This window comes from Lycium barbarum, chromosome 9, assembly GCF_019175385.1.
Source record: "Lycium barbarum isolate Lr01 chromosome 9, ASM1917538v2, whole genome shotgun sequence".
Classification (NCBI taxonomy): Eukaryota; Viridiplantae; Streptophyta; class Magnoliopsida; order Solanales; family Solanaceae; genus Lycium; species Lycium barbarum.
The window spans coordinates 24,453,071-24,468,088 of record NC_083345.1 but is presented as its reverse complement, the minus strand read 5'-3'; the positions used below and the strand labels follow the sequence as shown (position 1 = coordinate 24,468,088).

At 36.5% G+C, this 15,018-nt stretch overlaps 2 protein-coding genes across 7 annotated transcripts; one reads left to right on the top strand and one right to left on the bottom strand.

The window, feature by feature from the left end:
• The first annotated feature begins 553 nt into the window (after positions 1–553).
• On the top strand, positions 554–4,884 carry LOC132610514 (rho GDP-dissociation inhibitor 1-like). Its single transcript, XM_060324835.1, has 5 exons — positions 554–967; positions 1,836–1,899; positions 1,995–2,213; positions 3,248–3,372; positions 4,602–4,884. The coding sequence occupies exons 1-5, from the start codon at positions 785–787 to the stop codon at positions 4,668–4,670; spliced, it is 660 nt and encodes a 219-aa protein (XP_060180818.1). The 5' UTR covers positions 554–784; the 3' UTR covers positions 4,671–4,884.
• A 539-nt stretch (positions 4,885–5,423) lies between these two features.
• LOC132610478 (putative F-box protein At5g50220) lies at positions 5,424–12,496 on the bottom strand. Of its 6 annotated transcripts, XM_060324789.1 has the most exons (4): positions 12,310–12,496; positions 10,998–11,079; positions 8,297–8,362; positions 5,424–6,744 (listed from the first exon to the last, which is right to left on the bottom strand). In XM_060324789.1, the coding sequence occupies exon 4, from the start codon at positions 6,703–6,705 to the stop codon at positions 5,509–5,511; it is 1,197 nt and encodes a 398-aa protein (XP_060180772.1). In that variant the 5' UTR covers positions 6,706–6,744; positions 8,297–8,362; positions 10,998–11,079; positions 12,310–12,496; the 3' UTR covers positions 5,424–5,508. The 6 variants fall into 6 exon arrangements, with proteins under 6 accessions (XP_060180772.1, XP_060180770.1, XP_060180774.1 ...); XM_060324787.1 differs by lacking the exon at positions 8,297–8,362; XM_060324791.1 differs by lacking the exon at positions 10,998–11,079 and having other exon boundaries at positions 5,424–6,988.
• Between the last annotated feature and the right edge of the window lie 2,522 nt (positions 12,497–15,018).

The window sequence follows — 15,018 nt, the reverse complement described above, 5'->3', positions numbered from 1 at the left end:
ATAAGGCATAACTAAAAGTATGCTCCATAAGGCGGAATTTTTCCTTAACACATAACTAAAAATTTACCTTATAAGACAAAGTCTATGTCTTAAGGAAAAGTTATGCATTATGGGACATACTTTTAGTTATGTCTTAACTAAAAGTCTGTCCCATAAGGCATAACTAGGAAAAAACTTTTAGTTAAGGCTTAACTAAAAGTTTGCCCATAAGTATACCGGATCCGGCATAAACTTGTGAAGAAATTACGAAAGTTATGTCGGATCCAGTATACTTATGCCAAGTCTGCCCATAAGGCATGATGAGGATGTCAGGTCCGGCATAACTTTGGTAATTCCTTAACAAGTGCATGCCGGTGGGGGCATAGCGAAATTTAAACTCTGTCTTGTGATTTTTTTTTAAATTTGTGACTGAGTGAAGATTTGAACCTGAAATCCATGAGTTTTAGCCGAAAGACAAAATTTAAAGATTTTAAATATGAAGGGGGAAATTTAACCCTCAAAAGAAGGGCAATTCGCAGAAAAGAAAAGCACGCTCCTCGAAAAAGAAAAGGAAAAGACATCAAACAGGGAAACAAAATTCAGACAAGACCGGGTTTTTGTGTTTTGTCTCCAACAAGAATTTGAAAATTTGGACCTTACTTGTACACATTTTTTCTTCTCCTCTTCATCAATAATAATAATTGTCAAAACAAAATCTTTACTGTCCCTACTACTATCCTTTGTTACTGAAAAACTATTTTACACTTGCCCCTTACACAAAAAAAAATTAAAAATAAAATCAAGAATGGAGGGTGGCAAGAAAGAAGAAGCAGGTCCATCACATGGTGGTCTTAAAGTTAATGAAGAAAAGAGGAAAGAAGAAGAGGGAGATAGTGAGGAAGATGAGCATTATCAAGATGTTGATGTTACAACAAGTTATGTTCCTGGTCCTCTTCTTTCTCTCAAAGATCAAATTGAAAAGGACAAGGTTTGATTTTATTCTCTAACTCCCACTTGTTTGTTTTTTCATCAAGCTCAAAAAACTTCCAACTTTATTTTGCTTACAGCTTGAAAAATAGAAGATGGCCTCTCCTATTTTGAGGGTTTTTGATGTATCATAGGTATTTTAAGTCTCAACTACTTGGATTTTTTTAGGGTTCTGCTTATTTATTTTTGTCATATGTATCTGTATGTATTGCTTTGAGGTGGTGTAGGTTGATTTTCAGGCATGATTTTGCATCCCTAACACCCCCCCGGTCCCCCCCCCCCCCCCAACACCCCCAACCAACAAAAAAAAAAAAAGAAAAAAAGAAAAAAAAAACAGAAGAGGAAATGAAGAAAAACACAAAATGATCACAGTTATGGCCATCAATTATGATACTTTAAGGGAGAATAAGGTTTCTTTGGTGCTTTTTGGGGTTGAATTTGAGCTTTCCCTCAGTGCAGTGAGTGATGTTTCTTGGGATTCATGTGGCAACATGTAATCTAGAGAATTTCCATGTTCTAACATCTAAAGTATTTCTTCTGCTTTGCTGTCCAGTTTGGTTTGGTGTTGCCTTTATTCTTGCTTGCTCCAGTGGAATTTTTTCTTGTTACATTCTTTAAGTTGAAAATAGTCTCCCAGTTCTTCTTATAAAAGAGTTGAAATAGTCTCCCAAAATTAATTTGCAGGGAATTTCTATGGTGTACCATCTAAGGCATTCCTTCTCAATTTGCCTTGCTCGCTCCAGTTGGATCTTTTCCGACTTCCTTTATTTTAATTTGAAACAGTCTCTCACATTGGAAAATTCGCTAGGTCTCTTGGCACGGTTCATATTTCCATATGCTTGTTCTTTACCTTATTAATGTTTGTGCAGGAGGATGAAAGCTTGAGAAGGTGGAAAGAAAAGCTGCTTGGTTGCCTGGAAAGCGACTTAAATGGTTTGTCTTTTGAGAATCTTTGTTCCTGAATGTAGCATACCATTTAATTCTGCAATTAGCCTTTAAATTATTGACTACTTGGATCAATTTTCTAGGACAAATGGAACCTGAAGTTAAGTTCCACTCAGTTGGAATTCTTTCCTCTGACTTTGGGGAGATAAATACTCCATTACCTATTGAAGAACAGAGCAAATATGTTCTCTTTACGCTCAGGGAGGGCTCTGAGTACCGGCTTAAGCTAACATTTAGTGTTCTGCACAACATTGTTTCTGGTTTGGCCTACACAAATACAGTATGGAAGGCCGGTCTTCAAGGTTTGATTTTCTATAATCTCGTTTCCTCTTTCTTTTGCTCCTAAGGGATTTAATACTAGCATTTCATTGTGCATTTGTCAGGCAGCATGATTACCTTTATTTATTCTAGCAGAGGACTTCTTCGAGTTGTGCATTTATGAACTGAAAAGACCTTGTTATAGTGTGTGAATTGAATCATTTAGTTTCGAAGTATTAGTCATGTAGATTGTGTGTGATTTTCATGAAGCAAATGGATTGTGGTTATGCAGTAGGTGTTTCGTAAAGCTCGATATCCAAGTCTGGCATGGCGTAGAGGCCAAAAGACTTGGTCTTCAAGTTTGTTGACTCTTTCTTACTCTTCTGTGGATGCAATCTGAACAATTGTTATATGATTTGGTTTCTAAAATCATCTGATTTCTTTTGTTGAAAGAGATTCGAATTTATGTGTGAGTGGGCTCGTATAGTAGTTTCTTTCCTTATCTGGTTTTCCCTTTATCAGGAGGTATAGATGCATTTGTGTCTATAAGAAAAGTGGACAAACATTTGAGGCTAGTTGTGCCTATTATGAAGTAGAACCAGATAGAGTCGGAAGGCAAGTAGTTTAGTCACTGGTTCTTCATCAGTTGGAAAGGGTGCAAGGATCAAGGGACTTTGGTTCGGTTGGTTAGAGACTAACTATCCAAGTGTGAAATTTATAAACTTTTTATAGTGAAAGAACAATCCATCTCCCCATGGATGCAAAGCATATCTCCCCATGGATGTAAAGCATATACTTGCTGAACCGCATTAAATTCTTGCACCTGTCTTGTTCTATTATCTTTAGTTTTCATCAATTCCACATATTTTGTCAGCATGACTCACTCTGTTAGCTGAAGTGCTTGCATAGTAGCTTACGGTTGCACTTGCACAGTAGCTTGCGGTTATTATTCTAACGTTAGGCTCAACCTTATGTTCAATCAGAGTCTAACTTAAAACTAAACAAGGTTACCTGCACGTTCAATCTTCACTTACTTCTGTTATTATCTTTCATAACATATTGCTCTTTTGGATGTCAGTTGATCAAAGTAAGGGAATGCTGGGCACCTTTGCTCCTCAACGAGAACCTTATATACATATGTTAGAAGAGGAGACCACTCCATCAGGTGCACTTGCAAGAGGAACATATACAGCTAAACTTAAGGTGTGAACATTTTTATTCCTACTGGATCAAATATTTAGCTTAGTACTTTTCATTTCTTTAGTGAAATGAAGCACGCTATAAGTCAGCTTGTTCACAAGAACAAATATAGTACAGGTTATACGTTTTAACTTCCCACTGTTATAGATCTAGTGTTTCCTCAAGATAGTACAGATTTTAACCTTTTGTTTCCCGTTGTTTTTTAATCGGCACTAGATGATATGTCTGAGACTCGACATTTATAACTTTCTTTTTTTCAGAAATGTTGAAACATCTGCAGTTACATACTGAATAAGTAGAGTTCATATCATATTCTTGTTGAGCGTGTGCTGGTCAATTTGTGAGTTCATGCAGGCAATGAAAAGAATGCAAGAAAAATCAGTCCTTGGTCTCAGTAAGGATCTAGTTTTGTTGTGCATGGTCAATGTTGGGTTGTACATAGGGCTTAAAGTGACATATGATCCTTCTGCTATATATGTCAATAATAATTGTCAAGTTTAAAACAAAAGGATTTTGTTTGTCTAACAGTTTTTTTAATTTCAAATGTAACTCATTTAACTGGTATTTAGAAAATGTGGTTAGTTTGATCAAGTAACGTGAGACCCATGATGGAGGGCGGGCCAACGAGGGTGGGTCAAGAGAAGGGGATTAGCAGGCTTCTAGGCTGGCAAGCTTTTGAAAAAGAGGTGCACATGACACTTGAATCCTACATCGGAATGGGAGAGAAAGTGAAGACCCTTATAGGGCATAACACAAGTTCACATTGTACGCTCAGTTTTGTACTCGATGATGGCATAGCCCAAGGGACAAATCCGTGAGTAGGCTATTGGGTCGTGACAAGTAATAGATTTATAATAGAAAATAGTTTTTTCCGATCCTGTATTCTGGAATAGAACATAACTTCTGCACAACAGTGTATAGTGTGTTTGCACTATGGTAAAGTGAACTCCCAACATGTAACTGTCTGTAAAAAGTTTTCCAACCTAGAAAATAAAGTAGATAACCTGCTGTAACCAATAATTAGATTCATTGTATAAAGGAAGCCGTTTTGCTTTGTATCCGTCCTTTTAGCACTCTTCTATGTACTGGGAATTTTGTGTATATTACGCAACTTTATGGCTGTGTACTTCTCTGCCTGTCGTCGGGTTTTCAATCTTTGTTTTAGTCTACAATTCATATTGGTGAGTAAAGATGATTAATTTGGTTTTTCTGTGGATTCTTGTTTTCTGCAGTTTGTGGATGATGACAAAAGATGTCATTTGGAGCTCAACTATTCGTTTGAAATAAGCAAGGGTAGGTAGCCAAGGTGTCCCTGCAACTCTTTCTAGCCTTCTTGGAAACTGGATATTCGATTGAATTCTTGTCTTTGGATTGTACCTTGTTTACTTGGAGCCACATACATAGCAATAGCTTAGCAAATATGATTTACTTTTACAGTTGATCTCTTGCTGCCTTGTATGAGATTTGGATGTTCTTTATGTTACTACTTAAAGGTCTTTTATTGATATAGCAAAAGGCTTTTTTCCCCCTTTACAAATAAGACCGCGCATTGGATATAAAACAGCACACCTGTTGATACAACTTTATGAAACCAAACAAAGACGATTGCTGAAGCTCTTATAGTAAGATATTTATAATAAGAGAAGAGAAAAGAGGAAGAAAAAAATTGGGGATAGTTGCCTCTGTATTTTTTGGTCCAAAATCTATTAAAACTTGAGATTCTTCATCATATTCCTATTCACATAAACTCATGGATTTTTTACATTTTTTGCTCGAAGGTTTGAAGTTTTGAACTGCTAGAACCAAACTTATGTACAAAAGTTTAAAATTTGATTCTGAGGTGGCTAAACTTCAAATACTTTGTAAATTTCGACTATGCTTTAAAGAGGATCCTAAAAGCAACTATTTGTGTACTTTGGCGCAAGTTAAACTCTACAATGGGACCATATCTACTCTCCTCCAACCCTTGTTTCCAAACAGCAGTCTTTCAACTCTTTGCATTCACATTTAAGATTCCTATTGCTGGATTTTTATATTTTCTCAACTTGGAATAATTTGAAATACAATATTGAAATCCTTCAATAATAAGTTTCCAAAGTTTTAACACCACAAAGGGTCATGGTTGAATATTTACACATCCTACTGAAGTAGATGACTATCCCATGAAACAAGGGACTTTACATGAGGCATGCAAAATTGCAAATCGTCATTTCTCTTGGTGCTTTCAAAATTGACCCCCTGCATTTCTTCAGTTTCAAAATTGTAAATATGTAACAAAGGGCATCCTTCTCTCCTGAAAAACATTTCCTTCGTCGAAGCACAAAGGGGAACAAACCCTGTGATGTCATACAACCTATTGATGCTATATCTCTTTAACCAATTTCCACTCTTCAGTATCCATACCTGAATCAAATTCAACGTGGCATGAGTTATGAAGCTCAATGAGCCTCCAATCTCAACAAGTCGATCGTTTTTGGTGCTGCTGATGGGAAGCGGTACGGTTAGAAACTTCTCATCATGAAATCCCAAGGAGATAACATGGTTACAGCCATCGCTCTTTGGAAGCCAATATAAAGCACCAACTGCTGAAACACATCTATTAGTAGTGATCGATCCAAATTCCTCTGGATTAGGTCCATCTACTGCATGCCACGATCTTGTCGTAAGGTTTAGGATCTCACAGTGAATGTTTCTAGATACATCGAGGAACAAGTGTGCTACTTTATAAACACCAGTGAAGTGGCTAAACATGAATCCGTAGCACTCCTTCACGAAGCCAATAGTACCAAGAGGCACTCTGATGTGGTTCCGTGTGCTTGGATTTATCACAACTAGACCTTCATTGTTCCTAATCTGGGCCAGGACCAAACCATTGCAGGCAGCCAAAACAGAATTTATGTTCCTCAAATTATTTGGCATACAAGCTTTGTGGCCTTCGCCGCTGTGGATGTCCCAGAAATGGAAATAACATTCGTTTGGCTTATCTGAAGGTAGTGGAAAAGGTGACCGTACATTTTTTTTCTCGTGAAAGGAGTTTTGAGTAATTAGAACTGTCTCAGATTGACGAAAATGATCTTCAATAAAAGTCGGACTGTTGATCATGTTGAGAAGCGACTTGCATACACAACGCAGTCCACAGAGAGTTTCAGCTGGAAGTAGAAGAAAAACCTTAAAGAGTAAGTCATTAGGAAGCCAATTTCCCTTGGTCTCTAAAATATCATCCATTTCTTCATTTGTTTCCCTTGATGTAGTGCTTCGTTTCAGCAGTTCAAGCGGGATTGTTTCTACAGATGCCAATTTAAGCCACTTTTTACCTCTTGGCCACCTGTCCCTCATGACGTAAATCCACTGAAATCAGAAAGCTCTTAAAGAATTCTGCAGCCAAAATAGAAAAAAAAAAACATTTTAAAAGGAAAAAGCTTGATGCCAGCATCGTTATTCCTCCAATGTTTGGGAAGGGAAGCCACAGGTATACGAAAATTACAAGAAATAACTTACCGCACAAAGTTTCAGCAATCAGACAGTTTTACATAGAGAACTCCATCAGTTTCTTGTACTTTCTATATGGAACTTAATGCTTGTCTAGTCTCACCTTACCTAACCTTGTTGGCTTTTTGGTCTCCCCAAAGATAAAAAAATACGTTGTCACTAGTTTTTTTACAAGGAAAAGCTGCAAATGGAAATCGTTAAAGAATAAATTACAAGGACCATTAGCGGCTTTAAGCCGGAAGAATGGCTTCACAACAGTTTGCTAACCAAGAAGATGTCAGAATTACTCCAAAAATTAAAGAAGGATAAGTCAGAAAAACCAACTATTTAACTGGTTGTCCTTATACTTGCCTAAAAAAGATATGGGATCATATACTCGTCTTGACCTTTCCTATCTACTAATTTCTGAAAGAGAGAGAGAGAGAGAGAGAGAGACAGCGAGACGGAGGGAGATGACTTAGGGCACAATTGTTAGATCTAATTTTTTAAGTATGACAGGATTTGTAAAGAATGAATCTTGGGCCTAACTCAACCTAAAAAACTAGCTCAAAGGGAGGAAGATTGCCCAAGCCAGATTAAGAGACCAAATCTCCTATCCCTAGCCAACGTGGGACACTCAACCCCCCCCCCCCCCCCCCCCCCCCCCCCCCCCCTCTCACGCCTAGGGCTGGACATATGGAGTATGGGCAATTTAATATGGAGGCCCATCATCGACAAATCATTAATTGGATAGGTCTGACTCTGATACCATGTAAAGAATGAATCTTGGGTCTAACTCAATCCCAAAAACTAGCTCAAAGGGAGAAGGATTGCCCAAGCCATATAAAGAGACCAAATCTCCCATCCTGAACTGGTGTGGGACACTCAACAAGATTAAAGCATGAAAAAGTATACTTGCAAGAAACATCCAAAGATAAGGTTGCATACGTCTAACTATTTTCATCCTGTTCGGTATTTGCATTCGCATATTCGTGTTTCATCAACATATATAAAAACCCAAACTATATTCTGGCATGCTTCAATCTAAAACACCAATCAACCCGATTACAGGGCTCTAAACAGAATACGTCAAAACAATCATCATAAGTAGCACCTCTGAAATCTACACTTGTGCCTGGGCGAACACTAACTAAAGGTGCTCTAAAATCTCGGTGAGCCTTACTAACATGTCTAGCAGAGTGCATCTATTAGAGAAATGATATCAGGCATAAAATAGTAATAGAATAAAGAGAAATTAATAGGTCAAGAAAAAAAATCTCTCTCATTCTCCACTATCCTTCCTTTTTCTCTTTTTAAATCAACAAAGAATTGAAAAGAAATCTACTTGTCCCTTCATTTTTCTTCCCATCCTCACTTTCCAAACAAAGCACAAAAAGCAGATAGGACAAGTGAATTTGTAACCAGAACCCATGGCACTAAAAGAGTTAAGCTTAGTTACGTATGGCGGTAAGTTCACAGCTTGATACTCCAGATCATGCTGTGCTGAGTCATCTTAACATTGAACCTTGAAACAAGCAAAGACGATAGATGAATTTAGTTACACCAGCGGAATTCAATCAGTGAAACAGAGGTTTTCAATGGAAAATCACGAAACTAATCAAATGAGACACAGTTGAGTAACAAAAGAAAGAAAAAGAGACCCCTAAATGAATTCTCTCCAAAATACAAGAATAACATATTCCTTCATGGTTTGCGGAGACCGCAGTTTGATGTAACACATGGAACATAGACTTGAAAGCTTTTCCCTAAAAGGATAACAGGTATTTATTTTGTTTTGACATCTTGTGCAGTTTGTTGTGCTCCCTCATTGCAGGATAGAATAGTTATTTATTAAGTAGTTTGTTTATTTATTTATAGATAACAAAGGTAATGGTTTATTAAATCAGTATCAAGTAGGTAGCAGGAAAAAAAAAAGAAGAAAGAAATTGACACCTTCTAAGTAGTTCAAGAGTGTAGCAAGTCCATCACAGAGTCCACAAGATATTTACGATTTATGTCAGTTGCTAAAAAAAAACCTTCTCATTGTAAGTGGTAAAGTTAAGTATTGTTTTTCCCCCCTAAAAAGAGGCAATCTCATTTCTTGATTTACAAACCCAAAAAATATGCAAGCTATTTATCTGTACATGTTCAACTTAAAAACAGTTTCTGCATTGTATAATATATAGTTCCATGCATGAGATATCTTTCTTTTGTTCTGCAAGGAATTTATAAATTAACTCAAACATCAATAATGCAGGCCTGAATTTAATTTTTTTTGGAAAGTAAGAAACATACATGGAAAGTTAAGAGAGCGATTAGAACCCGTGTCTAGGAAGTAGATAGGCCAAAAAATTAACTTTCTAATCCATTTTTATCAAAATCAACCACTGTCAGAATCACAAGACCCAATCTCACAGTAAACGTTCATGGAAGTATAGAAAGCATTTCACATCATGCCAGTCTAAGTGTTCAGCTACAACTTTCCCCGTCATTTGACTCTACTAATCACCTTTCAGATGAAACAACTTAAGGTAAAAAGAAGATGTAAGCCTAGTATTACAAAAGAATTCCTACCAATCCAGGGCGCCTAAACACGGAAACGAGGAAAAACGAATATACATGGGAATTTTAGTGAAAATAATGGTATTAATATTCAAAAGTTCGTTCAAAGAAGAATTTAAGTTATGAAAACTGACTATAATTAATTTCTACATTATAAGTGTAGTTCTAACGGTAACAGATTACCATCTTTTGTATGTCACTGACTCGTGCTTAACATAAACAGTTACTGTGGTTGACTTTTAAAAGACCTAATACTGTTATAATATTTACACTTCCTGCGTGAAAACTTTTATCTGTCAGGAAAATATATCGCTTTCACTTTAAGGCCTTTTACCCATTTATTCTGGCGCTTTAAAACTTCAGAGTAGCCAAGTTAGGCTACAAGAGAAGCAACTTAACGCTGGTCTTATTCTAGTAACAAACCAATAGTGTCACTTATATCAAACATGCACTAAAATAGTCAGATAAAAGTGGATAATAACACGAGAAGGAGGAGAGGGAAGAAGCAAAGTTTCCAACAGGCCATACAACTTGCTATAGTCCATGCACTATTAGTAAGACTCTAAAGTGTATACATTAGATCTGGTTTTACACAAATTTATACATACTGTTGATCCATTTGTTAGAATTGTTCAGCAGATACACGGCTAACAAAGAGCATGACGTGGAACAAGTCTAACAAACATGATCACTATTTCATATCATAGAGGAACACACCTTGCTTTCTAGAAGAAAGATGTTCCCTTTCATCAATCTCAAGAAAACGCGTTCTGTTATACAATCTTTGATAAAAATGTAATAACCAATTACAACTCTCAGTTAGCTGAAATTGAAAAATAACAGACTTGCTTAGAAGCAAAGATTAAAATGAGAAGCCATGGCATAGCAGTCACGGATGAAATATGAACATCTAATACCCTTTTCACTATTGATTCATCATGAGTCCTCATATAATGTGAATTGTATCGCACCGCTTGCTGAAGCGGGTAAAGAATAGCTGAACGTTTATGTTAAAACAATCAGAATTATAAGTTCAGTTAACTTATTTACGTTCGGGTTAACAGAAAAGTAATAGTCAGTCATGCTTTATTCTTATATATATACTACTATAATAGACTACAAAACTTAGATACCTCTTTGAACCCTTTCTTTAAAGCTTACTCTGTTCCTAAAAATCATATAAATTTCACTCAGAGGGGCTTTTACTATCTCTACAGCTCGAACCCGTGACCTCCTGGTCACATGGCAGCAACTTTACCAGTTACGCCAAGGCTCCCCTTCAGATAGAGCTGCGTACAATAGACCCTTGTGGTCCGGCCCTTCCCCGGACCCCGTGCATAGAGGGAGCTTAGTGCACCGGGCTGCCCTTTATCTGTAGACTTTTGTTCTAAGCACAAATTTTGCTCAAAAGTTATTACTGTAAAATAAAGTTACAACCTTTCACATTTAAGTCATCAAATGCATAACAAAAGAAAACCTAAAACAGCACATTTAGCTCCCACACAATATCCAAGTGAGAGTAGGATTCTCCCTTTTCTTGAACAAAAAGCCTGAAATAGACAAATAGCTAACATGTCATGGTGGGATGAATAGGGTACCTCTCCTCAACCAGAAGTCTCGAATTCGCACCGAATAAAAATCCTGTTAGGGAAGCCCTTCCCCATTAAAGGGTCTCAAGCACTGCAAATTCGGATTAGTTAGGCCAGTAGCTTCTGGATACCGTTATATTTAATAAAAGGAAAGATTACCTGACGTAGCGGTTTCAGCCCCCTTAATACGCTTTATAGTAGTATTTTTTAAAAATTGGAGTACAAAACATAGTGATGCTATGTATCTAAAAACCTTGGCAGTGAGCACTCTCTCAATAGAGAGAGCATCTACAGGTGTATGACATACATACAACATATAATTTTGGCTTAATGCATATGCAGCCCCCTAAATTTGCCACTTTTTTCCATTTTGGCACCTCAACTAAATATTATTCCGATTAAATCCCTGAACTCGTCCTCAAGTGTGGCTGTCAAACACAATCCGACTTACATAGTATTTCATCTTCAATGTAGCCAGGGAAAAAAAGAGTAGCTCTTAATTAAGCTAGCAGTGGAAGAGCAGAACTAGCAAAAACTGACATATCCATGACCTAAAGAATAGCTTACCATATGTCTAAAATATTACTCCACCTTCATTTCCCCAATTTAATTTTTGCTTCTAATAAAAATCAGATTTAGAAGGTTTGATAGGCATACTTAAGGACAAGTTCAGGAGTTCAATAGAAACAACACACTTAGTTGAGGTGCCAAAATGCAAAAAAGGGACAAGTTTAGGAGGCTGCATATGCATTAAGCCTATAATTTTTAGGTGCTAGTTTCCCTATACAGATAACATACACTTCACATGCCTTTCACATACAGTTGGCCCGCACATACATTTTGAAAAGACATACATTGGATCCCGTTGGCCACACATACAGTTGATGTCTTCACATACATCCAACTTCTGCTTTAAAAATGCATACATACACATTCATTTAAAATCAGATACTGTATTCACGTGATATCAGTTAGGATTTGATATTATATGCGCGTGGATACAATGTATTTTGCCACGTTTTGAAAAAAAAAAAAATCTTGCTATATTTTGCAAAAAGTGGCGCAAATAGTGCTACTTATGAAACTTTCCCTTAATAAAAAGGTAAACAGGAGACCTGATTACCCAATTCAAGTCAACGTTAGGAAAGGAAGTGTAAAAGCTTTTGAAGAAGAAAATAACACAGCATGGTTTCTCCCATACATAGTTTAATCGCATAAGAAAGAAATTGAAAGAAAGCATGCACGATGATGATCACACTCTCAGACACACAAAAAGATTAAAATGAAATAACTTGTACTGTATTTAAAGTTCATGGCTTACCCCTGGAGCTTTAACCATCATCAGAATAGGGAACTGTTGTTGTTTTCTTTTTCTTTCCAGAAGATGATGATCGGCTAACTGTAGTAAGTCTTTGCTAGTAGTGGGGTGCTTGATCATCAATGATGTAAGATTTTAGTATTATTAATATGTTTAACAATAACAACAGGGTTGAGTCCACCTGAGTAATAGTGGTGAATCCACTTGTGTAATAACTTAAAAATTAAGAGTTAGCAACCAGAAGTAAACAAGAGAGGCAGATTGGGCCAATAGCCCATCAGATGTACATTGCAAAATTGGGTGGCCCAAGTGCACCGTGAAAAGTGGGCAAATAGCTACTTTTTTGAGAAATTTTCACAAATGACTATAGTTTGGTAGCTTATTTCCGTTCGTAGCTATAGTTTTGGTATTTTACCATTCCTAGCTACAAAATGTCTACCATTTCACTGTATTCATCGGAGTATCTCCCCTGTATCAACGAATACAAGGCATTAAAATAGATTGAATCTATGGGACGCGGTCCGTTTAAAAACGATAAACACAATAAAATCTCCCAGTATTTTATTTTGGCAAGTTCATGTATTTTGACTGTATGGTGTTTATTTGATGTATTTCAGTGTATTTCGTGATAATACATTTTGTTTAGCCTTTATTTACACACATATTCACATGTATTTATCTGCATCACATGTTAGACTTGATGTATTTTATTGTATTTCACTGTATTTTGATTGTGTGTGGTGTTTATTTAGTTATATTTTTTTTTTGGGTATATATTTAGAATTTATTATACTGTATTTGACTGTATTTTAGTAATGACATGAATTGTGTGGATCAGTTGCAAAACACCATATTCTATGTTAAAAAGCATTCTACGCAGCCTCCACAGAGGAAAAACTAATTGTTCGACAATTATTTATGTTTGACCAAAATATCTTTGGCAAATTCCTCCAAATGCAGCATTGAGGTACAAGCATGGATGTTTCGGTGCTTCATAGTTAGAGAGCTAAATGATAGTACTCCTGATGCGTTTATGATGGATATAAATGGTACTGTATTGCGATTTACCATTAGAGAGTTTGCCATCATGACCGGGTTGAATTGTGTATATGACGAAGGGGATTTACATTTGACCCAGACAGACCGAATAGGATTATGGGAACATATCTCGGTGGGTCTGATAAAACTATAAAAAGAATTGAGTTGATTGAACGCTTTAGATGGTAGGGATTGTGGTGTGTTTGTGGCAGCATTTGCCTAATATTTGAGTTCGGGTGAAGGTATACCAGCAGATATTGGTGCAAAAATTCTTCGCAAGAGATACGATGCACTTCTATGGGACTATGCTGCACAAAAGGCAGATGAGAATGCTTTCACGGACAACGAGGTGCCACCGCCCACCAAGACCAGGTAGGCCAACCATGGATTGCAATGCAATTGAAACAATAGATGTTAATGAGTATTTCCAATGAATTTTTTTGGGGATTTGTAATGCACACTAATAGTGTTTTGATTTAGAGAAACTTGGTATTTTGTACTTGGTACATTAATTGTGTTTATGTTGCAAAGAATACAGGTTGTTATCACCCAACAAATGAAATGTTTATTGGTGTGTTGTTTTGATATTAGTTGAGGTTGCTATGACTAAAGTGAAATTGTGTATCTATGACTACAGTGAAATTGATGAATACGGTGAAATTGTGTATCCATGTATCTATGAATACAGTGACGTTGTTTATCTATGTGTCTATGAAATTGTATATATGTATGAATACAGTAAAGTTTTCTTGTATGTACTGTATCACCTGGAATTTTAACGAAGTTATCATCCACATATTAATATATTTATCTCCTTCAGTCCAATGTATTTATGATCTGTATTTTCATGTATTCCTGCCTAAGACCGTATTTTTATTGAAACAGTGCGTATTAATTTAGTGCATGTTTCTAGTATAAATGTTTACTAGAAACCTAAGTTGTATTTAGCTATATATATCAAACTGGAGATGTGTTGTAAATAACAAACAACTAATTGACATTTCATACTTATGTCATGTAAATGCAACGTGAATCTTGCATCAGGCACGTCTTGGTTTTGTGATTTTTGAATTAAAAAAGGTTCCAATGGAATAATAGGGAGAGAGAGTCGTGCTTTGTTATAGAAGAACAACCGTTATGCGTGAATTATGGTAGATTCTATTTGGCTTTCCTTTTTTAATATATTTTGTTCCAAATTTAATGCCTATTTTTACTCCACTCTGTTTTAGGATACATGCATTCCTCTGCATTTAAAAAAATTTAAATGCACTCGTAACACTAAAAAGGTAGCCACGGTTTGTAAATTGCAAACGTATAGCTATATATTGCTAGGAGTTTATAAAAGGTAGTTGTTTATGTAAGTTTCACTAAAAAATAATCATCGTCTTAAAGCTACTTACTAGTATTTAGCCACTTGCGTACTAGTTGAAGAAAAACATCCTCAACTAAACATGGAAAACCTAGCTTCTTTTATCCCCCCCTTTTGCTTTAAAACCTACACTTAAAAGAAGTGAACACGAAGCTGAGGAACGAAGTAGCTCGCCTAAAAGGAAAGGAACGAAGCTTCGTCTTTGTTTTTCTTCAAACCCCCAATCCGCTCTCGCTCGCTGCTACTAACGGGGTCTCCTAGCGGTTGTTCGGCTGCGTACTCCCCGACTGCCTATCTCACACTCC

Coding starts and splice junctions, on each gene's coding strand:
- LOC132610478 (XM_060324789.1), bottom strand. CDS start 6,705: ATGAGGGACAGGTGGCCAAGAGGTAAAAAGTGGCTTAAATTGGCATCT.
- LOC132610514 (XM_060324835.1), top strand. CDS start 785: ATGGAGGGTGGCAAGAAAGAAGAAGCAGGTCCATCACATGGTGGTCTT. Junction 968..1,835: donor ATCAAATTGAAAAGGACAAG/GTTTGATTTTAT, acceptor ATGTTTGTGCAG/GAGGATGAAAGCTTGAGAAG. Junction 1,900..1,994: donor CCTGGAAAGCGACTTAAATG/GTTTGTCTTTTG, acceptor TCAATTTTCTAG/GACAAATGGAACCTGAAGTT.